The sequence below is a fragment of the Phalacrocorax aristotelis genome, chromosome Z (genome assembly GCF_949628215.1).
Source record: "Phalacrocorax aristotelis chromosome Z, bGulAri2.1, whole genome shotgun sequence".
Lineage (NCBI taxonomy): Eukaryota > Metazoa > Chordata > Aves > Suliformes > Phalacrocoracidae > Phalacrocorax > Phalacrocorax aristotelis.
Window position 1 is genome coordinate 28,968,086 of NC_134311.1, and position 27,986 is coordinate 28,996,071.

General features: G+C 43.9%; 1 protein-coding gene across 6 annotated transcripts in view; it reads right to left on the reverse strand.

Moving 5' to 3' along the window:
- ABCA1 (ATP binding cassette subfamily A member 1) overlaps positions 1 to 27,986 on the reverse strand; it is a 94,433-nt gene that overhangs the window by 42,845 nt on the left and 23,602 nt on the right. For all 6 annotated transcript variants that reach the window (XM_075078644.1, XM_075078643.1, XM_075078639.1 and 3 more), the window contains 4 exons: positions 25,485 to 25,626; positions 24,480 to 24,601; positions 7,762 to 7,883; positions 3,588 to 3,779 (listed from right to left, as the gene is read on the reverse strand). In XM_075078644.1, the coding sequence (XP_074934745.1) occupies positions 3,588 to 3,779; positions 7,762 to 7,883; positions 24,480 to 24,601; positions 25,485 to 25,626 (578 nt within the window). The remainder of the gene's footprint in view (positions 1 to 3,587; positions 3,780 to 7,761; positions 7,884 to 24,479; positions 24,602 to 25,484; positions 25,627 to 27,986) is intronic.

Genomic DNA, 27,986 nt, shown 5'->3' on the forward strand with positions numbered 1-27,986 from the left:
ACCACCCATATAATGAAGGGAAAAAAAACAATTGGATTTTCATGTGTTCACCCACACTCCTTCAAGGACCACTATAGTACACAAGCCACAACATGTTTGTGGCTTATTACAGACCCACACCACTGGAAGCGAGTGTGGTAAAGCCCTTCTTAGGCAAAGCTGCAGACATGAAATTCCACGGGACCAATTTGAATTGTCTTTGTCATTTAACCTTCCCCCCAAATAATTTTCAAAACTGGGGAGATTTGCAGAAGCAAAGCTGTGCCCACCCATCACACCGGTCCATTGGGACACCTCTGACTTACTGCCATTGCTCTTGCTAATCAGGGGTGCCTGTAGCCTTTCACAAACTGTGTAGTTCTTCCACGGACAATTGCTGGCCTAGCACAGGGAGAAAGCTGGAAAGGAAATCTGTGTGCATGAAATTAGAAGTACTGTTTCACTGATGTTCTTAAGCCAGCTTCTCCTGCCTCAGCCTCCCTGACTACGTTCAGCACAAGGCAAACCTCAAGAAGAGACGATGTGTCCTATGCACCATAGTACTTTTTGTTGGCCAGGGTGCTTCAGAGGATGGATGAAGATTAAGACATGGGTCCTGGAAAAGGGAATTTGACTTTCTGAAACACTTGTTGCTTCTAGTGGAGTGAACACTTAGTCAAGAAGGAAAGCTGATCCTCTGCCTTGGCACCCTGTGGTCAGGCCCAGATATTCTGCTGGGTTTTGATTTAAATAGCGCCCCCTGTTCTTCAGTAAGAAAATATAAGGAGACACACCTTAATCTCCCGACGATGCCTCTACGTGCTTGGCTCTGTTTTCTCATACTACAGAGGAGACTAAATTGAAGTAATACAAAGGATCAGTGGCAGAGGTAGGAATCCTAGTGGAAAATTTCAGTTAGAAGTCCTTCCTTGTCTTAACGGTACTACTGCACTTCAGGCAATGCTCAGGCTGTTCTAGATAGAACAGAGGAGCAGATATGTAAAGAGAAGTGTTTATTTTTTGCCTTTCTTTTTAAAAAAACTTCCTTTAAAATGCTGTAACATTTAGAGCTCATGCATTTCACCATGCATGCACTTTAACTTCCTTTTTAAAACTATACCCTGTCCATGATTTGCTAATAATTACTGTTTTGTTATGAGGTACCTAGAACACTTATAGTTTCCCTCAGGCTGCAAATGCACACACACTTTAAGCCAACAGAAGCAGGTGTTGACATCAGGGTCTTGGCCCACACACACGCCCTGACCACTAGGTTCTCAATCTTGCACCCTCATGTTAAGCACAAATGTTTTTGTATGCACACAATCAGGTCAGTCACTTCTAATCCGGACCAATTCCATGATGTAATTTACTGCATCGTCTTGCAGAGGGAACAACAAACAAGAATGCACAGGAGCAGGAACAAGTAGGTAGATGCTGGCCTAGGTCTTCTGGATTAAGATAGTTCAAGAAACTACAGCCACTCTACTGCCCAGACACTTGAGTGGCAAACACTCCCATTTTACTATTCAAGCCCTTGGTGTTCAATTTACACAGTTCTTCCACACAGCTGCAAGTCCATTTCACCCCAATTGTATTGACCTAATCATATTAAGATACTGCCTCTCCAGAAATCAGAATGCTGCAACCACTAGAGCCCAGGTCCCACTGCATGAGCCAAAAACCTGCCTCTGAACTGCTGTTGTGTCTGCATTTGATTTGGCCCTTACTTTTACTTACTGAAACACCATACTGTGAAGTGCATCAAGGGGATTAAGCAAAAAAAACCAACCAAAAATAAATATCTGGGCAAATTGCTGGCATTGGTTTACAGGCTCTGTAGTAGATACGGTGCATGCTAGCTTCAGTGTGCATGTCCAAGATTTGATCCACAGTGCCTTTAATAAGCTATGTCAAAAGCCTCCTTTATTCATTAACAGAAAGTTCCCTCTTTGTTCAAAGATGTTACTGCAGGTCAAGGCACTTTTTAGCCTTTAAAGACATTAAGTTTCAAACGTGTTGACTGTGATTCTAGAGTTAATTTATTCATTTCCCCGGCCAGATTGAAGCCAGTTGTTTTTTATTTCACTCACTGATGCATTACAGCAGCTTAACTAGAGGGTAGCCTGCGACATTTCTGAGGAAAACTGTGGACCTTTACAATACAGTGTACAATACACAGCAGGTTTAGAGCTGCTGGCTTCTGGACTCAAAGTCCAGAGCATGAGCCAGCTTCTCAGAAGTCCCCAAAATTGCACACAATGTCTTAATCTGCTTCGCTTTTGCCAAGTGGCACAGAGTGGCTTATGATTGCTTGCTTTCATCAACAAACAATATACATGTAACAACGCAGATACACTCAGTACCTGCTCTGTCAGCTAAGCTGCAGAGACTTCCATAAGTGAGAAAAGCAAGACAGTCTGCAGAGGGCCCAAAAGGCCAATACTGAGTGGTACTACAGCTAGCCATTTTCCATTCCCTTCAATCCCCCAAATTCTAGCATGATTTAGAATAAAGGCATACATATAGGTCAAACTGTACACAAGAAACTGGTCACAGCCATTCCTTTTCAAGCAGCCCATCTTTGTTTCGGGGACAGTTTTAGTGCTGTTACCTCATCTCTTAACACTTATGATTATCTTGCTCTTCCAGCAGGGAAGAAAATATGCGGATGGAGGACACGTGGAAAACAGAAGATGAGCTGTGGAGAGAAGTAACTGACCACTATGTAATGTGCAGAAGAGTAATATGATTCCAGTACCTGATAATGAGCCTCTTTGGGGACAAAGCCAAGCAAGTGGTACGACTTTTGGTCCTGAAAGGCTCATCATATATGGAAACTCACACAGCTGAAGTGTTTCCTCCTTCCACAGCAGACAATAGTGTTTGTTTTAGTGGGTAACAGAGTGGGTTCTGTGGTCCCTTCTTCCCTCTACTGATACTTCCAGCACTATCTTCCTCAGGCTTTTGTATTTTAGCAGACCTACACTGCAGACTTAAAACAAAGCATCACTTGGGTTTCCTAGACAAACAGCTGCTTCCAGTCACCCTCCAAATAACTTGTTTTCCTAAAATTGATTGAATTCTTGCTCCAAAGCACATTCAGATTGTCAATCCTTGAAACAGGGCTTTAAAACTTAACTCTTCTTTGTATGAATTAAACCAGCTCAGAGGTCGTGGCTTGCCACTTGCTAGAAACTTCTGCATTCAGTGGCCCTTGGGGAGGGCAGAGGTGATGGTTTCAGCACTCTGCACAGGCCAGTCTAACACCTGAGCTCCTTCCAGCCAAGACACATCATCTGACTAGAACACAGAGACAACTAAGAGCCTGATTATTACTATGCAGCATAGATATTTTCCTCTTGACAAAATGAACGGCAGACTACACAGATTTATGCTCTGCAAGTACCATACTGTAACAGGAACTGTAAGAATGACAGGAAGAAGCAATGTTGTTTATGTTCCAGTGAAAAATACCATCTTTCTTTTTTGTTACTGTCAATGAACAGTTCACTCCGGAAATGCAGGGATGAGTTCCTCGACTGAAAGCCCTAGAAAATGTCACTGTGTCAATGATAGCCTCTCACAGGTGGGACCAGTGAACTCACCTGAAGGGGCTTCAAAGGATTCAGGTTAGCACGGAAGGCCTGTTCGGCTGCATGGAGTTTTTCCTTTGGCAAGGTGCAAATGAAGGCTTCGGAGTCCATGGCCACAGTCTGATTTTGGATTTTAAGATATTCAGACAGTGTTGAGCTATTGCAGAGATGTTGCAGTCGCATTCGGTAACCAGACACAATGACCTGGAAAAGCGGGGGAATCATGTAAGTCTCCCTTCATGTAAGATCCATAGCACAAAATTAGTTATCGCCTAGACAAAACTAACCATTCATAACATTTCCAGATAGAGGTAAGAGAGCGTTTTTCTCTACCAATTGCACAGCCCTGACTCGTGCACAACTCAATTCCAAGAAAAGCATGTTTCCCTGCTGAGTACATGGGGGAGAGGTCCTGGGGGAGGCAGGTCTCTCTCCATTCCTCCACATGCATGCCCAGAGCAGCAGTGATCCTGTCCTCCACAGCAGCCATTTCCTCCGACCAAGGGTACACGCATTGCCCAATCCTGAGTCTTCTGGGAACTGAGCCAGAGACAAAGCAAGGCGTGTGACCAGACACAAGTCTGGCAAATGTGTGTGAAGGGCAAAAGACCTATGTCCCAAACTCCTTAGATATATCCACCAGACACATTTTCTGTACTGTTCTGGATCAGGATCACCTTCTCCCTTAGCTCTGGGGTATCTCTTTACTAACACCTGAGAGAAATATTTTGCAGTGTTTTAGGGCAGATAACGTATCAGTGAAAAAAAATCTTACTGGCTGCAACAAACAAGTGATAAGATTCTAGAGTCGTCTTTCACAGGCGTATTTTACTGAAGGTGCTGGTTTAGCTCATCAATAATGTTTCCTAAACCACAAGCAACCACCTTAGTCATGAAAAAAATGCATAAAATCCCTCTGAATTATCACCAGTCTCTTTCAGTCCTGATGGCCTACTTTCTTTTAATTTCAGTGTAGCTAGCTTCAGTTACAGGATTTAGGTTTGCTGAACAACGAACAGGTACACGTCAAACAGACGTACACTTCATAAAGGTGATAAACACAGGGAAATCTAGAGTCTTCCACTGGAAAAAATTTTTTGTTTGCCTTAGGACTAGACAGAGAAAACAATTTTATTGTAAATGCATGGTGAACAACAGCTTTACACTTCATTTCTTCCTTCTGTTCTTTTGTAATATGCAGCATTAGTTGCCCAACAACTAAAGAGGATTGATCTACATCCCACAAGAGTTAGCAGTTCCTGAATCACGCTGGTAAGTCTGAAAATTTTCCTTTTCTTTTAAAACCAAAAGGGCATCAACAATCCAGGGGAGTGAAGTGTGCTGTGTTCAGAAAACAAGCAGACGGAACTGATAGGACAGGGAATAGTTTTATAATGCAACACTTGTGCAAACCTTTAACCTCAGTCTGCATCCATATGCCAAAAGTAGGATGTTTCCACGCTGCACACTCAGCTGAATAAATGGGATAGCTCTCACATTGAAAAGTCTGGCCTTTTGAAAAAGTTTGGGTGGTTTTTTTTGTTAGCCAAGAAACTACCATCAGCATGGCCTTGCTGAAAAGGGGACATTCCTGTGGCACTGGAATGACACTCAGGAGACCTGGGATCAGTCTCAAGTAGCATCCCTAGGTGGGCATACAGAAAACCAGCACTGTCCAGTGCCTCTGCGCTCACTCCAAAAAAAGTGAAGGTGAACAATCCTTCCACCATCCCCTGTGTCTGTCCAATTTTTCACTCAGATTTTAAGCTGTTTTGGAGAAAAGCCACTCTATCCAAGCACAGTGAGGTCTATAGCACATGACCCTAGAACAAAGGCCCTGACTACCCCCACAAATTAAAACATCCAGTCACACCAAGCCAATTCTCTGCAACCATTTCAAGTCATCTGAAGCCATGGTGTCTTCAACAGGCAAATATATTCTAAGCGACAGGTTAAGTCCCCTAAGGACTCTCAAAATGCAGGCTCATGTCCGAAAGCAGTCACAGGTGACAGTTTTGTGCTCACAGGTCACATCATTCTCTCCTGGGACTGTCCGTGCTGTATGAAACAGGGAGATTTGTTCCACGCAGCGTACAATGTGGCCTGGTACAACCTTCTGAGCGCACGTGCCACTGTCAGAGAAACACAAGGTTGAGCCACTCCACCCCAGGAAGCAACATGCTCATCAAGACACACTTTGGCCATTTTTTTATGTATTCGCGCTGCATTCAGTATGCTAGACACACAACCCTGCTTGGCATGTTGGAGTACTGTCACTGCAGTAACACTGGTGAACAACAGTCCTATCTCCCTGGTGATCTCAGTTCCTTACTTGCAAACCATAACTTCTGTGCTTGTTCAACAACCACAGGATGCTAACAGACCGCAGAAGGCGGCTGTATTTGCTGTGAGAGGTTTGCATACTCTGAATAGGCCCTTCTATATGACCTTGTGAATGAAGCTGTGACCCACTCATACAGTCAGAGACCAAACAGCTATTGCCTATTAATACTGCAGCCACTATGGAGCTCAGTAGTGAGGTCAGATCTCCACCCCAGTTCTCCAGCAAAATCAAAGGGGTCCATTCTGGGAGCCAGACAAAGTCATCCTGCAGGAGGATAGCGCTCTGCTTTTCAGTTGTTATCTGCATTAGAAAAGTGCTCAAAGAAAGATTTCGTGGGCCACTGCCCTCCTCTGCAGCTTACTGCCCTGTTGCTTAGACTAGCTCTTCCTGCCACCCCAGAGCACAAACTGATACTAAGACTGAACCTCACCACTCCTAGTGTCTTGGCAGAATCAGCACAAAAATTCCACACACAGCAACAAAACTTAAAGCATTCAAGCAAGAACTAGCCAACTGATTACCCCTTCATCACCCTTCTGATACATTATGTAGATAAAATCTAAGCTTTTCTTCTCCTTCCCCTGGCTTTGCCATATACAGCCAATACAATATGGCAGCCACGCCATGTAAGGTCAGAGCTAGCTTTTTTTTTTGAAAATTTTTCAAATCAGCTTCCTATCAGCTTAGGGAGAATGACTGTTGTTGCTGCTGAAGCCTTCTGCTTATCCTTGCAGGACCATCCACAGCATGATTCTGCTTTAATCTGGTACGAATTTCAGGCAAATTAGTTTCAAGTGAAACAAAACTTGTAGCCTAAAATGGGTAAGATTTTTTTTTCCCCACTTGACTTTTAGTGGAACATATCCTTAACTTATAGGATTAATTATCAAACTGCACTGAAACAGATGGCTTGATAGAATTCACTGAAGACCAAGACAATGTGTCCAAAGGGGGACAGCATCTGTAACTACATGAAAGCAAAGTCTAAAAGGACTATTAATCAACTCCACTTCAAAGAAAAAATCTGATCTGTAGTTAAGCAGCAGAACGGATTTCTTTCTCCTTTTGTGCATCACCTTTTGCACTGCCTTAACAGAATTACAGATCTTCCTTTGAAATTTGAAGCAACCAGTTCTGACTTCTGCATTAGAAAGGATGCTGGTGGACTAATTCATCCAGCCTTGCAAAAAACACGTTATGACCTTGAAAAAGGCAGACAGCCATCCCAAGACAGAGGCTCCAGCTCACTGTCACCATTGCCTGTGTTTATGAAGGCAATCATGGGAGCACTCAGGAGTTTCATCTGAGATCAGGACTCTCTTGTACTACACAATGTACAAGTTTACTGTCTGTCTTGAAGAGCTGGCCACAGACCAAACACGATGCCTCCTTCCACTGCAAAGGAATCTAAGGTAGAGCAACAAAGAGGCCCTGCTCCAGTCAATGCTGAGTGACTAAACATTCACCCCATTTTTATTTCTAATCTAAGTAAAAACAGTTTGAACGGTACTAGCACCATAATTAATGTTTTACTAGGGTAAAAAAAAACCCAAACCAAAACAGAACCAAAAAAACAGGAAGGAAGAAATTTGATTTAGCCTGAAGGGTACTAGGTTGTTTTCTTACACAGATCAAAACATTTGCATGTGGTTCTGAGTTCTTTTTACAGCTTACAGCCAAACAAGACAGTAAATTGAGGGCAAGAGGGAAGAGAGAAGCAGGGATTACGTTTTCCTCTGTGTTTGTACAGCACGTAGTACTGCGGGGTCCTGCACTGTGAATCTTGACGCTATGGTTAAACAATAGCAAAGTATTATGTTAGCAGTTGAAAGTGCTATTTACCTGCTGGAGGTTGACCTCTGCATCCAGTAGCTTCTCTACTGCAGATGATGGCATGGACACATTATGGTGGAGGAAGTCTGAAAGCGTCTCATTGTCAATGAGGAAATCCCGAAGTTTCAAGTCTGGGAAGTGACAAAACAAGCAACGTTCTGGTCAGGGCAAAGCCAAAAGAAAACTCATGTGAAAGTTCTGAACAGGAAAAGCAAAGCTGACAAACGGAGGAGAGGGAATTACACAAACCACAGCACAAAGGAGAAAGAGAAGCTGCTGGCAAAGTGCTCTGAAACTTGGCAACTTTCAGAGATGTCAATCCATGATGCCTTGACCTCAAAGAAGTAACATTTAAAAACAACTCCCTTTAACGTACTGCTTCAGCTCAGTTTGCACATACATACACACACGAATCAAGGCACAACACCCAATCTGGGGTGAAACCTACTCCAGCATCAGCCTTGGACAAAGATTCAGCTTCACTTAATTCCTGTGTCATTACTGAACATGGGACCAAGCTGACGCATGGACCACTGAGCGATTTACTAGCCTGTACTTAAGTATGTTAATAGTAGACGTACTCTACTGTAAATTTCGAAGTCTGACATATGCAGACATACAGATATGACAGAATTGCACACAAATGTAGGAAGCAATCTTAACTACTTGGCAAAATTTCTGTAAATGCTTTTAAATTCCATTTTCTTTCCCAAAAGCTTCACCTTCTGAAGCCACTGGTATTTCAGCTCTTGGCTTTAAACCAGATTTGTATCTCCATCACAGCAGAGGGGAACCATCTGGAAATTATAATCCGTGTACACTATTAAAGTTCACAAACCTGGAGCTTAAGCAACTGACCCTCACACTGTTTATTTTGGGTTTTTTTAAAGAGAGGACAATTTTATCTTTGCTATGCTTAAATAAGCAGGAATGAGGAGAACAGCTATGCCAGGAAGAGCTGAGAGAGCAAGACTCACGGGATTTACCATGGTGAAGATTTCCAGGTTAACCAAGTCAACCAGCTAGGTGCTTTTTCTACTCTAGGAAGAGAGGATGGGATGCTGCAGCCCACAGCAAACAGTGGAAAACAACAAGCTCTGAAGGGAAAGTAATGCAAGGGAGCCCCAAGAGTTTGTACTTTCCTCCTTCAATACAGAACAGCTGTAACAGAACATTTTTTCCCCTTTCCTGTTTTTTTGCTTAGCTCAGCAGGTAATACCCTCAAGAAAGCTCAACTGTGAGGGAAAAGCATGCTGAGCACTCAGGGTGCCACCGGCAGTAACAGGGAGGTTGGCGGTCTGGGTGCCACTTCTGCTTGCCAGGACCCAGCTTGGCAGAGCAGCTGGGGAGGGGAGGAAGCCATGCGCTCTGCGAAGCACACAGGGGTTACTGACGGTCATTGCTCTCTCGTCTACATATCCAGTTACAAATTCCCCACTGCCTTTTTGTTCCACTCGAAAAAGTAAATCACCCCCCTCTGCTGAGGCGATGCAGAGGTTACTTTGGGACAAAAGTTTCTGCCTTGCTCTCCTCTCCCCCACCCCAGCAGGACCACTCAGCAATATACCATTTTTGACCACACCATGCAAATGCTCCACTGCCCCCATCACCAAAATCAACTACCATCCCCCTCTCCCATCCTGGGGAAAGGCTGGGAAAGAAGCCGGCTCCTACAACAACATAAAAAAGTCCTTTTCTTTCCAGCAGAGGCTAAAGCACCCTGCTTCACCACAACTGGAGGAAAAACTCCCCCCACCCTGATTCCTTGGTTACGTCCTAAAAGTGCTGAACTCCCTAAACACTTCTGCAGCTTGTTTATTTTTCAGTGACATCATCAACAGTTTGGAAACTGAGATGGATGAAGCGGTAGCTAGATGAAGGCACCCTGGCATGCAGAGATATGATGTTTGCAAGCTTTTTGATTTAATCTGTCCCCACTCAAAATATTTTTCAAGCTCTTCTTAAAGGGCCACACACATTTTAAAAAAAGCAACCAAGCAATAATTCTCCTACTTTTCTGTTTCCTTATTGTTGTTTTGCTTTTGGGTTTGCCTAGGCTTTTTTATTTATGGGTTTGGTTTGGGGTGTTTTTGCCAGATGGACAGGATTTTCTCGGTCAGGCACACGTTCTATAGGTAATTACAAAAAAAAAGCGCAACCTAAACTATACTGGGATTCCTGCTGGCCTGTCTGTAATCATGATGGAGAGTAACAAAGAGCCTGCCATCTTCCACAGCTGTAGTTAGCCAACCCAGCATGAACAGGGCATTTCTCCCTTGCCTTTTTGACATGCTGAGGATTTTCAGACTTGCTCAGCGCTAGAATTTACTAAAAATCGAAGCTGCGCTCCAGGGCAACTCCTACAAACATCTGAAGGAGTTTTCATCATCATTTGGAGGAAAACATGCAGGGAACAGAACGTAAAGTTACCAAAACTGCTTGCGGGACAATGCTTGGCTTCCAGCCGGCTGGTCATGAACCCGTGCTCACTGATCATAACCCTTGTCTGCCCAAGACCACACATGGAAGCGCTGCGAGACCAAGGGACTGAATCCCAACGCCACAGTCCTGCTGCAGTGCCCTAAGCTAACAGCCAGCCCTTCTTACCACGCATTTTCTCCTCCACCCCATCCGGTCCTACTTCCAGCACTTGTGGCTCAGTGTCTTGTGCAATTCCCCTCAATCATGGAGGCATGCATAATGACTTGCACGTGAAACCACAGAGAAGCACCAAACACTGGCATCAGATCTGAATTCCTGCCCTGGATACTTCAAAAAGACAAGAGTTAATAGAGGTTTCCTCTTGAAAACAGCCATTCTCCAAGACTACTTGCCTAGTAGGGCCTAAGGAAATACAACAGCATTAGTTAAAAGAACTCCTCCAAAAATAGAAAACAAAAGAAACAGCAGAGTCTTTTGATGGCTAATACCAAGCCTACCTAATAATGGAAACATGTGGAGTGGAAGAACACATTTTATAACCAGAGGCCTACTACTGCAATATTTTCCTGCCATAAAAGCTCAGACACAGTATCAAGTTACTCAAAAAACGTGAGGCAAGATGCGTCAGCTCAAATGTGATTTAACTCACGGAGCGTCTCTCATGCTTGAGACTGACCAACAGCATTGCTATGGTCAGCTATGGCAAGCCGGCTGGCTCAGGGCAATGCAGCTGCAGCATCCAGACAGCACACTGTAGAGAAGTCTTTCCACATACTTTTGCTGATATGGACTTTCAGCCTCTTTCCCTCTCCCCTTCATCATCAACAGAAAACCAGGGGAGCTGCAATCCTACAGGCTCCCCTCACCGCCACCAGAGGGGACAGCTTCTTGGCCAAAACCTCAGGACCCAGCAACCAAAACAAGCCCCAGGCACAAACGTAGACATGAACTTGAGGTCAGACTGAGCAACCAAAGATAGTCAGATCTGATGTGAACCATCTTGCTGATTCAGTGGTAGGATGCACATCTGCAGAAGAAATACTGAGGTAGCTTGTCCTCATGGTAAACTACTTTTACGGTTTTGGTCCTGACCCCACAGGAACAACAGCAAAACAGCAGAGAATGTAAACAGAGGCTTTGCTTTTAAACCATGCAGATAACCCCCAATGCCAGCAGTCCCAGTGGGGCTGAAATGATTTTGTTCTGCCTAGCTCCAGCTTGGGCACTGTATTGCAACAAAGGAGGAGACAGTCCCTATCCACATGAAACAAGCAAAAGAAGTCTATTTCCCACACATGGCACAGAGAAAGGTCCTCTCTACAGTCACAGCAGAAAGCCTCCAACAAAATCAAGAGCTCCCAGTGCTGGAGGTCTTGTGCCTTAACCACAAAACCACCCTTCCACTCTGAAGTCACAGGTCAGGATTAGACAATCGCACAGGGCAGCATTTCATGGATATTGACTTCATAAAAGGCACAGCTGTCCATTTCCACATAGTTCAAACCAACCTTGGAGCCTGAATTCCGGGCATGGAAGCCAGAAATTCATGATTTTTGGATTGCAGAGTATCTCCTACAGGACTGACACAATTTTAAAGTCTTTTTAAGATTTACATTTTCCTGACAGCTCAACCTTTTTCAGCACCTTCAACCTGAGCACAGAGTGAGGCTGGTCATTCCTTGCTTGAGAATCAAATCATTGTGACAACCAAAACAACCACAAATCTACTTGAGAAGCTCAAGACACATGACTAGCAAGGAAAAACAGAACCTCCATGCTTGCTACATTAGTAGTTAAACCAAACAGCAAAACAAAAAGTGTTCGTTATGAAAAATAGCAAGTCAGTGCTATGTGGGGTCTCTGTTCCATGCAGATCACAACTAAAGTACTGACTGTGTGGTGAAGAAGGTGTTCATGGTCCATACACTCCACACAGCCAGAGGTTTTTTAGTGTCCTCATTCTAGAAACGCTTACTTCCATTCCTAGAAACACAGTTACTTTCACAAGCTCAAAACTGGCTCAGTGCAGGAAAGAGAAACCACAGCTGGGAACCAGTTTTAATCTGCTGATCTTACTACAAGTATGACAGTGACAGGTCCCACAGTAAGTGGTGATCCTTTCCAGCAATAGTGGGAATATCCACAGGCAAGTGGGACAAAAAAGCCTGTGGGGATATGTTACAGAGCAAGACTATTCTCCTCAAACTTCTCTCCTATTCTTTCTTGCTTCACTTGGTAGCAGAGGGGGCTCATACCTTCCTCCAGAAACTTAATGGTGCAATGTCTTTTAAAATTAAACGATAGGGTAGAAAAACAAAGCCCCATGGAAATTGTGGGTATAGTTTTCATATCCTGAATGCTGCCTTCTAAAAATAAACGACATGCAAATGGTATTTCAACATATGTCAGTCCACCACAGAGTACAAAGCTCACCAGGTCTGACTTCAATTTGTGGGGTTTCTACCCGAAGGGTTCGTGCCCATAATCTACCATAAACCAGTTTAAAACTAATATGCTTAGTGAAAATATTGTGACAGTCAGATCTACTGTTTGCTTCCCAGCTTCATATGCCCTAAGTCCCTACAAGGAACTGGGTGAAGGAAGGGGGAGAAGGGGATTCATGCCATAAATTAGTTCAGAAGCTAAGAGGAAAGCAGGGCAGTGTGTCTCATCTACAAACACGACTATTTATCTTCAGGGGATTTCACTCCCTACTGATGCAGCATGTAAGGCAGACACATTTATATTATTTTCTGTACATCCCTTGTGGTTGGAGAATTTACTAGCCTTTGGCTATGCCTGTAATCCTCACAGCCAAGCATCAAGTTAACAGAGAAGCTGGTGTTAAATTACGACTCTTTATTTCTCATCACAGAGACTGCTCATAGGGCAACCCAATCATTTTCCTATCAGCAGCATTAAGGCACCACAGCAAGATGAAATAGCGAGACAGGACAGGGTATGAGAAGCTTTAGCTTCTTTCTTTAGGGTCTGCAGGTTTCCCCAAGTGTCCAAAGATGACACAAAAGAAAAGTGGGTTCCCAGCACAACATAGTCAGAGGCACCTGTCTCCACCAGTTAACAGAAGGAGCCAAGCAAGGAAGAGCCACAAGTGAGCAAATAAGGCATCTTCTTCTCCCTGCACAAAGAGTTCAGATTCACAGCTCCCAGTTCCCTACTGAGGTAAACCACACTTCTGCAGCAAGGGAAGTGGGTGTGCAGCACCTCTGTAGTGCTCTCATGAGAGGGCAATACTCAAGACACCCAGGCCAGCCTGACTGCACAGCTGGCTGTCAAGCCTGTGCAACACTGCTCCACAGCACCCGAGCACAACCAGAGAACAAGGTCACAAGGCTCCCCAGTCACACGGCTCCCCAGTCACACAGGCCTGCTTCACCCAGGGCACGGCTCGTTCACTGGTCATACTTCCAGTGACAGGAGGCTTTGCAAGACACAAGCATATCAAGGGGCTGAAGGTGAGACCAAGAGCTCCAGCAGCTGAAAGCATTTACTGCTAGCACATGTGACCACTACAAGGACTCTGGCTGGAAACCAGTCTTAGCATTCAGCAAACTCTCACACTGTGAGAGGACCAGGGCAGGCAAACCAAGTGCTGCCACAGAATTACCTCATACACTGGAATTTTGTATTGATTTTTCAATGAAGCATCTGGGAAGTACTCCTCAGGAACACATGACAGGTGGACTTGAACACCTCAACAGGTTTTCACACTCGTTATCCATCACTGATTAACAGACAAAAGGTGTCTGAAGCTACTTCTCAAAAAAAAAAACCCTGGGATTTCAAACAAGTTCAACAGTGGAACCAGAGACTGAATGATTTGCGAATTGACAACCATGCAGAGGAAACACTGACCTCCTAATGCTGAAGCCTGTTACAGCATTGTACCCTACTAAACCATTGACCCCAGTCCACAATGCAGAAAGCAAACCTTTCAGATGGGCCAGTGCTATGTTTCACAAGGCAGCACATTTTCATCTGCCCTCCTTACATTCCTACCTTTGGACAACATGTCCAGAAAGCATGATAAAATAACATTTTAAGTTTTGGGGGTTTTGGTTTTTTTTAAAAGAAATTACTATGTTTTAATTTTCCTTTTCCTATAAGGCACTCTTCCCCCTGTGCAGTTGGAATAGCTCTCAGAGCTGCCTGTATCCCTACTGATACTGGCAGGAGCTAAAACTGTCCTCTGAACAAGTCGGACAGCCATACCCTGATTTGGTGACAAGAAATCAAGCAGCTCAGCAGGCCTGTTGTGCAGGATCAGTTAGTGTGAAAACACAAGCCTAATTTGCTCGCAGCCGAAGTGCTACCCCTTCTGCAGCCATGGCTTGACCTGTTTTCAGGGTAGGCTACAACTTTCTGCTGTGTGTCATTAAGATGTGTAACAGTGCTGCCTCTGCAGACATCAGATAACACCCAAGTGAGCACTCACTTAACAAGAGCTCATTGTCTTCACGTTTGCCACATTAATGGTGATACGAGCAGAGAGGAGGCAGCCTGCCATCCACCTCCAGCAGCAAGGAACTCTGGGAGAAAGCAAACATTGTGCAACAGGCTCAGGCCTTCCCTCTCATCTTGGGACTGCAGACACTGGGACCATCTCCGTTCTTCTACAAGTCACCATTTTTACTCAGAAGAGCTTTAATAATAGTGGCTAGCACAATCACTCTGGCAGAAAGCACAGCTGACAATGTGTACTGGTGCTTGCACAAGAGACCAGTCCTTGGTTAGCCCCTACTGAGAGGTATAACTGGTTGCAAATTGTCCTGCCTTATTTCGCAGAATAAGGACAAACTGCAAATTTCTCAGCCTTTGAATTGGCTTGTCAGCCACAGAGACGACCAGTCTCAGAGCTGACCAGATACAATACACCATTACTACAATAAAATTATTGTCAGGAGTGGTATACAGAACACACATTTAGGGCTGGAACAGGCTAAGGACACAGTCTCTAGAGGTCAAATCCAGCTCAAAGAGAAGCGCTTCTAAAGAGGCAGAAAGTAAGGGTCTGCTGTTAAGACTGGATTTGACGCCACTAGGAACATTATGCCCTAGATAATATGTAGATTTTAGATGTTTCAAAACATCAACTCAGACACAGTAAAATACATTAAAAATGAAAGTCAGACTGGAAACCAAATGCCATGGTCACATCCAGCCACATACCACTATTCTAATGGCAAACACTGGTGTGAGCGTACAAGGAATGACATAATGCTACTAAAAAGCATGGAGCTAAGCAGAAGTTGAAAGTATGAGCTGTGACCAAAGAGGACCCTGTCCAGAATTCCTTGTACTTGAGCAAGTGACCTTAAATTCAGTGGAAAATCAAGTTACAGGAAAAAGCTGGACTAGACATTTTAATCAAATGATCATTACCAACAACAGAAGAGTTTTGATGAGCTGGCTACATGAGCAAGCATCTAGGAGACTGCTGGTTCAAATGCAAACAAAAGACACTTGTATCAGAGTCATTCTGAAGCCCCACAACAATCAGGCAGAACCACACCAGCAATATCATGTTATTGGTAACTTATCACAGTACCAGCTACCCAGTTTGAAAGGCTTCCCTGATGAAAATAGCATGGGTATTGATGAACCTTAAGCAAAACAGCAGGCAGAGCTACCCGGGATCAAACTGCTCTGACTGTCCTGTGTTTATATTTATTTAGCCTTGCACAGAAAGGCGTCTGAAGAGAAAAAGCCACCCCTCCCTTTGGTGTGGAACCTCACTCTGCCATGGCTCTTCTTCTCACTCATCACAGATTCCAGGAACCGACTCATATCAGACTTCTTTTAAAATTTAACACAGTACCAAGTCTGCAGTCAGAAGATCATAGTGGCACTTGCTTCCCCTACGTTCAGGAAAAACCTGTCACTTCTGGATTTAATGCCAAGTCCTAACGTCCCTTATCAAGACCACAACAGCAAAAGGCACCTCCAGAACAGTCAGTCACACCAAACCAAGAGGTAGCAAAAAATGCTAAACAAGGATAAGCCAATCATTACAGTCCAATTAGTTTAAGCAAAAAGCAGTCTACTTATACTGAAAACACACCTACACCCAAATTATTTCAACCTCCCATGATTGCTCCCTATGTTTCAATTTACTTGGTCATTGGAAAGTTATCCTTACAGATAGTAGTTTGGTTTTGCTTTTGAGACTCAAATCCAAAGGAATTGAAGGGGGGGCGGGGGTGGTGGGATATCAAGCTTCAGCACTAAACCAAGAGATTGTGTTCTCTGCCTAGTTTAGGGCAACCTTTGCAACCATGCAGCCCTTTCACTACTATAATTCAGAGTGTTGAGCAACAGCACTTCAAAGTAGTTAAATAATTTTCTCAGTCTTTGGGAAAGACTGAAAAGCAGATGCTTAGTAGATGCAGATTGCCCAAATTCCCATAAAATCTTGGCTAGAGATCATGTTTCTTGTATCCTAAATGCTATACTATACTGCTGTTCACATTGGGATGCTCTCAACGGACCCTGCCTTGGTAGTCTGAGGAGCTCATCCTTCTGGTTGGTGTTCTTCTGGGCTGCCAATATACTAATCATTCCTTCCCTACAGTACTGACATAACTTGCTGGCTGAAAATACACCTTGGAGTACTTGCACCAATACCAGTGTCCACAGTGTTTTACCTGGAGAACAGGAACATTACCAGTAGACACAGAAAAGAGCAGTGCCTTTTGTTGCTTTAGGAACCTAGTCCTCCGTACCAGGATCCATCCCAAAGCAGTGCAGCTAACCTGAAGAAATTTGAGTGTGTACTGCCAGAGAGGTCTTGTGCATTATTTATACAGATGCATTTGTAAAGTTCTTTGTACTTTTTTCAGGTAGCAGCAAGAGGTAACGTGAAAAAGGAAGGAAAGGGACCAGGAAGATAAAGACTTGTGGTCTTAGAGGGCTGCTCCATTGTCTTGATTTCCATTCTCTGGCTTTAGAGCACACTTTTCCCCACCTCCTGGACAGTGGGCAAGTATGTGAACAGAGCAGGGTAATAACATAGGTGAACAGGGATATCCAATGGCTGCTGACCATGTCATCACACATCTGTGCCTTTGCTATGAGGGAAGTTGTTGGGACAACGCACTTTCATGTGCACATCTTGTCTCCAGTGGTAAAGCACTATGTTCTGAAGTAGCGTTTTGTTGGGTAGACAACAGCTGCTTTCATAAGCACCTGGCTGGCACAAGTCAGAACAAGCACTCAGATGTGAGATACCGCTATCTTTGTGGTAAACTGTCTTTGCCCCATCAGCAAATACCCTTCTGGCATATATGTATGCTTAGTCAGCCTCAGGTATTGCCCATTTATGTTTTAGCTGCACTTCCTAAAACAGATGGAGAACTACAAGGAAAGGAGCTCTCGAGATGTAATAGTTTATGGTCATCAGGTTCTGGCCGTGTGTAGTCATGCAAACCTTCTGCAAGCATCAACCAAAAAAATGCATCTATAGACTAAAATGGATAGCATTTGCCTCTAAAAAGGCACACTGAGAAGAACAGAAAGGTTGGGGGCGGGGGGAGGGAGACGGGGACGGAAACCCAAACCCACAGGAAAGGGTCTTTCATTGGACCATCCTTGAAACAAAAACTAAATTAGAAGGGGGAAGGAAACTTTGGGTGTTTACAGAGGATATGTGTCAGAGGTCAGCCGAATGTCTTCCACATACAGCTTAGTGCTGCCAGGTATCCTCATTTCAGCTGGGATAGAACTAATATTCTTCCTAGTAGCTGGTACACTGCTGTGTTTTGGGTTTAGTATCATAATAGGATAGCAACAACTACAACACCAGTGTGTTAACGGGTGTAAGCGCTACTTAAGGACTTTTCAGCTTCTCATGCCCTGCCAGCAAGAAGCTGGTATCAGTGAGCAAACAGCAAGTTTGCCTGATGGGTTAAACCACAACACCAGGTCAGTACAAAGAAAAAAAACCTAGGGCAAGATCTTCAGCTAATATATGAGCTACACCCATTTTTCATCAGTTGAGGATCTCATGGCACACAGGCATAAGCAGCATGTAGTCTTAACAAACTCAGTTATTAACACTCAGTTAATACATAAAAGCATTTGTGTGGTTTTTTTTTCCTGCAGCTTTTACACTTAATTTCAAAGGATTTTTCCAGAATTTTGGAAATAACACATATGTAAAGTATGATACAAGCATAAAACATGTAACCTGAACTAAAAATGCATCTCAAATAAGACACAACCACTACTTGATAAAACACAGCAAGACTCAAAAAAACTAGGGTTGGAAGTGAAGAATGTTGCAGTTTGTTGAAGCTGCAAAGACATTTAGCAACAGGAGGTAGGATATGTTATTTTAGCCAGGATCCTGGCTTATTTTATGACAAAAAAAAAAATTAAATAGAACAGCATCTGTTTCCCATGAAAAAGGCTGCCTACAAAAGTTGAACTCTCATGGATTTCCAGAAAATTTGGTTAAGCAGTGCTCTATCCCCTTTGCCTGGGTAAAAATGAGCTTTGATTCAATATCAACAATATTTCAAAACCATCACGTTTTACTGCATCCTGACTACACTGAAAACTGCCACATCATACTGTGTTTCAGAATGAGGGCTCCAGTTCCTTGGCAGCTGTTTGTTTATTTAGCTCACAGGAATGCCGTAAAAATTAGGTAATAAGTGTTTGTAGTGCACACTGAAGATGAAATGTATTATTACTAGAGAAGGCTCCAAAGCCGAATATTAACTTGAGAGATATGGGAGGTCAGATCCAAATTAGGCACTCTGGCCTCAGTACCAAGTTGGACACAGAAGTGTGCAGGGCTTTTTCCAACTGTGGCAACTTCCTAACAGCCACCCTCATGAGTGCCTAGCCCCACGGAAGTCCCCAAAAAAAGCTGAACTTTCGCCAGATGACAATGGTATAAATTTCCTAGGGGACTACTAACACCAAGCTCCATGTGAAGTCTGTCCCACTGCCTCAACCAACCTCAGACTATAGCTGTCTAAACCTAATGCAACTTTCCACAAATCAGGCAATATATTGAGATTCTGAGATTAGAACTCACCAAGAACAAATCCAGAAATTGTTTCAGAGTGGAAAACACAAAAAAATAAATGCAAATTTAAGTTAGCACTGAGCGTAAGTTTTCAGCAACATAAAGCTGGTACTAGCAACTTATACTGCTACGGTTGCATATAAAAGGAGGGAGATAAGAGTGTGAAGGTGTAATTGTTTACTTAACACTCTTCATTTTATTTTCTGATTCAAAATAAAAGTGTTGACAGACCAAGCTGAAGAGTGTTAGGAGACTAAAGAAAGCACACGGACTTTTTAATAGTCTTGCTTCTGCTGCACACACCAATATTACTTATACTGTGATAAGCACAGTAAACAACTCTTGTTTTCTTTATCATTGTATCTTTACCTAGACAAGTTAACACCAAGATAAAGACAGTGCCTCTAAGGTTCACTGATTTGGTATCTGTTGGAATAGCTGTGTTGCTAATTGTAGATACGGGCACTGTTGGCTTCCCTGCATGCAGTCAAACCATCAGCTGGCACCACACGGCAGTGTTTGTGGCTGGCCTAAAGGAAAGGCAAGAACCTGAGTATCCCTATGGAGCACAGCATCAGAGAACCCAGTTGTGTATTTATGTGCAACCCTGCGATGGCAGGAATGCCACCCTGCCACATCTGCAGATGTTTCTGGGGTGAAGGCCAACTGGACATATGGTTTGTTATTCTCCCTTCCAGCCTGGCTGTTTTTTGCTAAGACCCTTCCAAAGGCAAGTCAGAGAGGAAACCAGCTTAATTAGGGAGAGGTAGGCAGCTATAAGAATCAATTTGAATGTTCAGCTTGAGGGCGTGTGTCATTTTTGTTAGGGAGAAGACACTGAGGAGGAAGTTAACTAAGTCCTTAACGTCATCTAGCAGATAATGTAGAACATCCTGTTTCCCTGAGCACCCTGAAATCAATCTACAGCAGAACACACACCACCAGAAAGCCTCTCCCAAGGCTGCTCTTCAGCCCAAGCCCTCCATCATCCTTTACCTGTTAAAATACAAGTAGCACTATTAGCACTGACCAGACAGGCTGCTATCTCCTTCAGTCCCAACATCTGTCTGTGCAGCAGGGTGCAACATCAGACGATGCCACCGAGCTCATGTTTCTCCTACACCACAAGCAATACTAGTCCAGCAAACAACTGGGAAAGGCAGGGCACATACAGAATAATAACCTGAGATCTGATGCAATTTCTTAGGCGATGTTTGTTTCCCTCTGCCTATTTCATTGCTCCATTATTGTTTAGTTGGGTTGGTTTCAAGAAAAATAGAAACATGCCCTTTGGGATCACTGAAAACTAAGAGCAATGAAGTAAATACCAGCTAGACTGGCTTATGTGCAACTGTTAGCAACAACCAAGGAGGGTGGCTTTAATTTTAGCTGTTCATTTATTACCCCATGGTACTGCAGAACAAAGTATTTGGGAACCCTATAGAGAGAAGGAAGAAATAGAGAAAGTGTGCCTCAGAGCAAAGAGTAAGCTGTATCTCCACCTTTCAAACAGGAGGAAAACTTATTTCTTCCAAACACTTCATCTGCTACTAAGATGGCATTGAGGCCAGTAGCAAAGCCACTGTCTGCAAGCAGCAAGCCAAACCTACTGCAGGTGACAATCCCAGCAGCCATGTCATGCTCTTGGAAATGCTGTCACCAAGGTCTTTGACTCTGTTCTGATGTACACTCTGCCTTATCATGAGTGTTGAAGACCTTGGTGGCATTGCTGGACAGAGATGTAACAACTGCTCAGAAGGACAGTATACCTGGCACCCGCCTGCAAAATTAATTACATTTAGGTATATGTGTTTCTGCACATAGATTTCACTGCTCAGGGCTTGCTGAAAGTTGCCATGGATCAGAGTGCCCATACAGCATGATAGCTGCCTGTGCTGAACTCCCCCATGTCACCAGTTAGTACTTCATCCTAGCCAGAAAAGGTGTTACCTGAAGCAAGGGTGTTCTGTTCCCTACTGGTAACACCTTCCCATCTCTCCACCAGAAAGTTCTGGAGCTCAGAGGAGCAGGGAATAGCCACCCCTCAAACTCCTGGACAAACAGCCCTGTTATGAGGGATTACCTCCTATCTCATGAAGAAGTGACTGAGCTACAAAGTCTGTTGGCATGAGTGTTCAGCACCGCCTGAATAAAAATCCCTCTTTGTCTTTAACCAAGACACTGGCTTGCAAGCACCCTGCCATCTTAAGCAAGTTTCCCTTTCCCAGGGTTCAGCACATGCCTAATTTCGATCAGACAACACTAACATTCACACCTTGAACATTAGTGAGGCCTGCTTTAAAGAAGCTTGAAGTGAAAGGATTTCAGCAAATGCTCTCTGAACAGACTCAAACATCTGAAGCCAATGCAGACATGCACGCTCTACATGACTAGCATGCAAACAAAAATCTATACCACAGCTCCAATTTGTATGCTAGTAATGGAAGATCACCTCCTGAGGCCTGTTAGAAGCCATCAGGCAGCAGTGGGAAGCATATGTGGAAGCAAGACATCACACCAGTGTGAGAGGGGATGATGGAGCTGCAGACTCCAGCAGAACCCACATCACACAGCAGGGAGCACACAGTCCCTCCCACTTGGGAAACATGAGCTGCTAAGCTGTTTCTGTCTGCAGCACTGATTCACATAGCTTCAGGTCCAGGCGAGTGCTGGACAGAGGAGGTATTACAAATGTTTTCAGTTATTAGCTCATCAGGTAACTAGCGTTCCTGCTATTTGGGAAAATACATGTATAAAGGCAGTGCTTTCAGGTTTGGAAGTGTGCTTCTATCCGCTCCTACTGTTTTCTTAGGTTCCCAGAGTCCCTGAAAGAAATGTCCTAGAGAGGAAAGGATTTAAGCATTTCTCACACCTCACTGGCAACAGCAGCCGAAGAGCTGACCTGTAGCTTCCTTCCTTGCACAGGGATCTAAGCACTGCTAAGCATGAATACACAAGTGTTTGTAAGATTAGAGGATGCTGTTTTATGCATGCTGTCAGAAAATGAATCAGGCAGCCAAAGAGTGGGCAGCAGGGACCCCCAAGTTGGAGGCTTTGTAAATGAGCATATAATGAGAAGGACAAACAGTCTTTGTTCCCTATAAGCCTTACCAACAATGGGCAGTCTGTCACTCTAGTGACAAAGGCTTGATTTTTTTATTACACATTTGAAGTATTTTATTATAGAAATATGATCTTTCATGACTGGTCTGAGGCTTATTTTTGCAGTCAGTCTGCTAATCTTTATAGTATAGAGAAACATGAGCCTTCTGACTTGACTTGTACAATACTCCCCACATGAAATGCTTCTTGGAATCACTACTCCCCCTCCAACCTTCCCAGTAATGACAGCTTTAGTTTATGGCTTTCATAGCTTTATTGTAAACACCCGTGTGTGATTCACTGCATGTTTCAATACAGAACACTACTATGTAGTCTCTTTGGAGGAGTTAGCTTGCAGATACTACTGCAGGCATGAAGTGCAAAATCCAGTAACAACTGTCATTATGACAGAGAACTTACACAAGATCACCAAGTAAAACCAAGGGTTTGAAGAGGTCCATGAAAAACCCTATTAAACCTCTCCTTGGGAAACAGACAGCTCATTTCGGCTGTGTTCACTGTGCACCCACCTCTGCATGAAAGGTTCATTCTGCATCCTCACCCCCTTAAAAATGCTGCAGCTTTAGGTAAAAGCATGACAATGCCACTTACCAGTTCTCAGAGTAAGAAGAGGGGAAGCTGGCAGTACAGATATTGAGCCCAGCAAGGAAGAGTGTCCCTTATACATAAGTAAAAGTATCAACTAACGCTCAAAAGAGTCAGTAGACCACAGTATCACCTACAGATCTGATCACATCAGGATTCTGCACAGCCCTGAAGGGAAGAGAGGAGAGTTAGATATCTAAGACAAATCCCTTGCACAGTTCATGCCTGTACACACAGCCACCACACATCCGTCACTAACAATAGAGTATTTCAAAGTGACCTGCAATGTACTGAGCAACACAGAAAAGGATGTAAAAACACCACCTCTGTTCAGGACACATCAGGCATGAAACTTCACGTCACACCAGGTCAGATATTTTTCTTCCTGTAGCCTGCGTGAGCCACGCTCAGATGAAGAGAGCTAAGAAGAACCACAACTGTAAAACCAGGGACAACCTTCACAGAACACTAAAATACCACCTACATTCGAAGAGGTCCACATGCCTGGATAGAGGCTGTAGGTGAGGACACTCCACGGCTGTGTTCTCTGCTCCATTTCTCTCTAAACCAGTACTTTCCATCATTTCCAATAGACACATGCAGCACTAACATAGCAGCCAAGAGAAATAATCTTTCAGAGAAGAGTACCCCAAAAAACTCTACAAAGTTGCCATGTCAGAGACACCTGGCAATAACGAAAGACTTGCCACATTTCCCAAGACTGGGCAGAGCTGTTTCATGTCCCAGGTCTGCTGCAAGCTTCCCATGTGATCTCACACTAGTCACTTATTCATCTGCACGGGACAGGAAGGCACACCAGACCTTCTTGCGCAAGCTAAAAATGGAAGGATTCTCATTTTCCACTGCAAATGGGGCTGTGCAAGCCCTCAAGACAAAACACCTTCCTTTGGATCCTGCCATTCAAAATCCTGCCAGGCGATAGCAGAGAATGAAGCAACCTACACAAACCAGTCATATGGAAACAAAATAAAAAACAAAACCCAAGAGAAATGGAGACTTCATTGTCAGATAATAATCAGCTTTGAGTTTGTAAACTGGAGGCCAACATCAGCTTCTCCTCATCTGTGTTATTCCAGCACACTTCCCTCTGCAGCTCAGGGGGTAGAGTGCTAAGTTGTAGCTATATTGCATTCACTGCTTCACTGACGAAATAGCAAAATAACTTGTGTTTTCCAAAAAGACAGACTACTTGGACCCCTTTGAGAAAGTCAACATTTTAACTGACTTCAGTGGGCTGAGGATTGTAATTTCACATTCAAAACAGCTGCTATTTTTGGCATTACAGACCATCCCTTTTCTCTTCCACCGAAGAAGCTAAAGAGCACAAAGCTCTGGCACAGGACAGCTTAAGGTAATTCTGCAGGACTGGAAAGTGTTTGATGACCTGCAAATTATAATCACACATGCTTCCATTATGGTACATTTCAGAAATATACAGACAAGCAGCATTAACCAGACCAGAAAGGCCAGATATAGGTGGCTCTTTCTACCATGCCGTTACCTAAGCCAGAGGAGTTTCTCAAATTCTGCAGTTTTCCCAGGACTTTCTGGACATCCTTTATGCTCGTGTCCTGTTGGCTGTACAAAAGTAACCTCTTGGCATCTGAGAACAGGCGGGAAACACTGGTGAGGGGAAAACACAAAAACAACCAGTAGTCATCATCTCTGTGAGCCAGCATCCACAGACAGAGTTTTACATCCCAATTCCAAACTTCAGTCCGTTTCAGTTATGCCACTGCCCTCTCCAGTACAATAAACCCTTTCTTCAGTGACCACCCTGGGACAATCCAAGGAGCCAAATAAAAGATGGCTGCTAATGCAAGGTCAAACAAAGTTACACTGGGAACCTCCATGCATTTGAAAGCTTTTATTTAAGACTGGGATGGAGAGGGCCTCCTGCTGCCTGTAAAGTGCTTCCTCTCAGAAGCGCAATAATTGAAGTATGTCCTTGCTCCATTCAAATGCCTTTCCGGGTTGCAGACACATTTTACTCTGCATTAAGCCTAACTGACCTAACAGTATGAATGCAGCAAGCAGAGCAGGTATAGGGAAGCTGGCCATAAATTGTGCCTTCTGCAACACATTAGCCAGTAATAAATGACAAGTGTCAGGGAGTATCCTCCAGACCTGCTCTTCAACTGCCTCTCACTCTACATTGCCCATCTCAGAGGTTCATTAACTAGGGAAAGGGGGTCTCTGAAAAGAGAGCTTACTCCTTGCCTTTTTACAGGCCGAATTCTGAGCAACCAATAAAAGAATGGACTCAGTCCTCACCCAGGCAGAGCTTTTCATTCTCCAAGAGCTTCAGCTGCTTGGACTCAGCAATACTGCACACCTACCAGCTCTCTGCTGTGAACTTTGTAGCTGGAGGGCTTGGTACTTCAAAGCCAACAGGAATAGCAAAACCCTCAACAGTGTAGGGTTACACAACTAACTGACAACTTCCAAATATCCCTTTTCCACATGTTCCCCCAACAAGAGACACGGAAAAAGTAGGCAGGCTCACATGGAAGCATTGAAGTTTCCAACAATACCAGGGGATTCCCCAGGAGTTGGGTAGCGGAAACAAGGGTTGTTGGCATTGCAGATGATCCCCTGTATCCATGGCAAGGTTCCTGCTGAAGGCATAGCTTTGTTTGGGAAGTGACCTAGAACAGAAACAGAGGAGTTAGGAGCCAGAAACATAGGATACAAGCCAGTACTACACAACACCGCATATAAAGGGCAATGCTAATCCTGCGCTGGTTACTGCCCCAAATTCCTTATGAGAGAGCAGAACAGCCAACACTAAGAAGGGCTGAGCTCATTTTAAGTTCCTCACACAGCTCTGGCCCCCTCCACTTAAAACCCAAACCTTGTTAAGCCTGTAGGAGCAGCTCTTTGCTACCCTCATCTTTGCAGTATTGTTTTTGGCCATGCTGACAGGGCTACAGTACTTCTTGCTGAGGAATACCCAACAGCAGGCAACTCCAAAGCCTGGCAGTGGTGAGCATATGGTGCTTTTAACCAGCCATGCTTCTCCGGATTTGCATGCTTAACTGACACAGATTCTGCTTGAGGCCACATGGACAGCCCCGGCCAGGGTCTGGGTTCTGAAGACCCATATTTCTATTCAGTCCTTTTTGTTTTCAAAATCCATTTACCTCAGTTACACAGACTGTAAACACCAAGCAAAGGGTTAGCAGTTGTGGGGTGGGTGCCTACACTGGTTTCCCTGAGATAAGTATGTCATTGCTCCCTCATATTGGCTTGATTTTCAGACAGTCTTAAAACTTTAGAATTCCTAAAACATTTAGGCACCTGCCTACCATAGTTTGTACCTTTTTGCTGAAGTGTAACTCTTGCTACTAACGACCTACTTAAGCCATAGTCCAGAGTTTATGTCCTGTTTATGTTCTCCATTCTGGTGAAGAGTTACAGCAGTTACAAACTACTTGTGGCAGACCTCCACCAGTATGCCAGTCAGGCACTTCTGAGTCCCTTACCCTCTGATGAGAAGTGAGGAAAGGCTTCCCGTCTATAATCCCACACCTTAGACAAGCCATCAAGCTGCTTTCTGCAAACAAACTCACCTCCTCACCCACACATTAGGGAAGGGAGCACAGAGGAAGGTTATGCCCTTTTCTCAGTATCTCTCACAGCTACTCAAAGCAGCTTAGTCAAGGCTTTGACCATGAGACACACATTCTCCCTTCTGGTGCCCACCCTGTCCTCACAGCACGCCTGCAATCACACAGGGGCCTGGCTCCCAAAATCCACAGCACAATGAAGATGCCAAAGCCCCAGGAGGAAGAAAGGTCAAAGCTGCTGAAAAACAGCAAGGCTGGTTAATGCAGGTGGCTGAAGGAAGATGGAGGGCTTATCAGCCTTCCCTGGAGAAAGCCAAGGACTCTGTCCAGGAGAAAGGTGAAGGAACCAAAGGTTCATTGTTTCTAGTACCCAGGGGACTGTTTGTTCCCCGTTCTCTGTTCAAAATAGAAAAGCTGTTTACCTGAACACTTTGGCTTTTGTTTCATTTTGCTTTTTGTTCTTCTTGGCTGAGGGGCTTGTGGGGTGGGGGGAAGAAGAAAAATCCCAAGACTTTCAGATTCTTTTTTTTTTTAAATTTCCCAGAGAATCACATTCTCTCTTCCATGCTTTTTATTTTACATGGCTAAGAACTCAAACTCTTAAAAGCAATATGAGAAGAGGATGGGCACACAAGAATGGTAGCTTTTTACAGAGTGATGCATGTAACAGCAGTTTCTTGAAGAGTAAAGCAGGAATCTGCCAGTTTTAAGTCAGATGAGTTACACAGAAAACAGTGTAACAGCACTCCATTTTCAATTACATTGCTGCAAACATCTAGTTTTGCAGTAAAGTCACTTTTTGTCAGATTTTTTTTTTAAATATGAAATGCATTTTGAATACCTTTAAGGGTCTCAGGAACAGAAAAGAAAAAGTCACGCTCTACAAGACAAGTCAGCAATCTTGCTCAATAGCAATCTAAGATGCCCTCTCTGGCTGGTTTGGTGAAAGCCATGTAACCATCACTTAAAGAGCTAGCAAAATTTTCCCTGTGTTTTCAGAAAAAGGTTCCTCACAGTAGGCCAAGCTGCTCGAAATAAAAAAATCCTGACTGGAAAGTCTTACCACAGATATAGCCCAATCCCTGGTTCTTCTCCTCAAACAGGAAAACAGAACTGAAAATCTTATCTGTTTGTTGAAAAAGACTATACCATTAAAATACTGAGGGTATCTGGAGGCTACAACACTCTTGCATGCAGCTCTGTTACTGCTATCATCAGGCATTACCTGCAAGTGATTTTGTAACAGCATACAGCACTGCCACTACAGATAACAATCTTGTTTCCTTTAAGGCATCCACAGAGTTGCCACAGAGTTCACCGTGAACTCAAAGCTTCTTTCTATCTCTGCTCACAGTTCAGCAAAAACAGTTCCACTATACAACACATCCGCATCTGTCAGCATATGAGTGAATGTTCAATGAAACCAATCCAGACTTTAA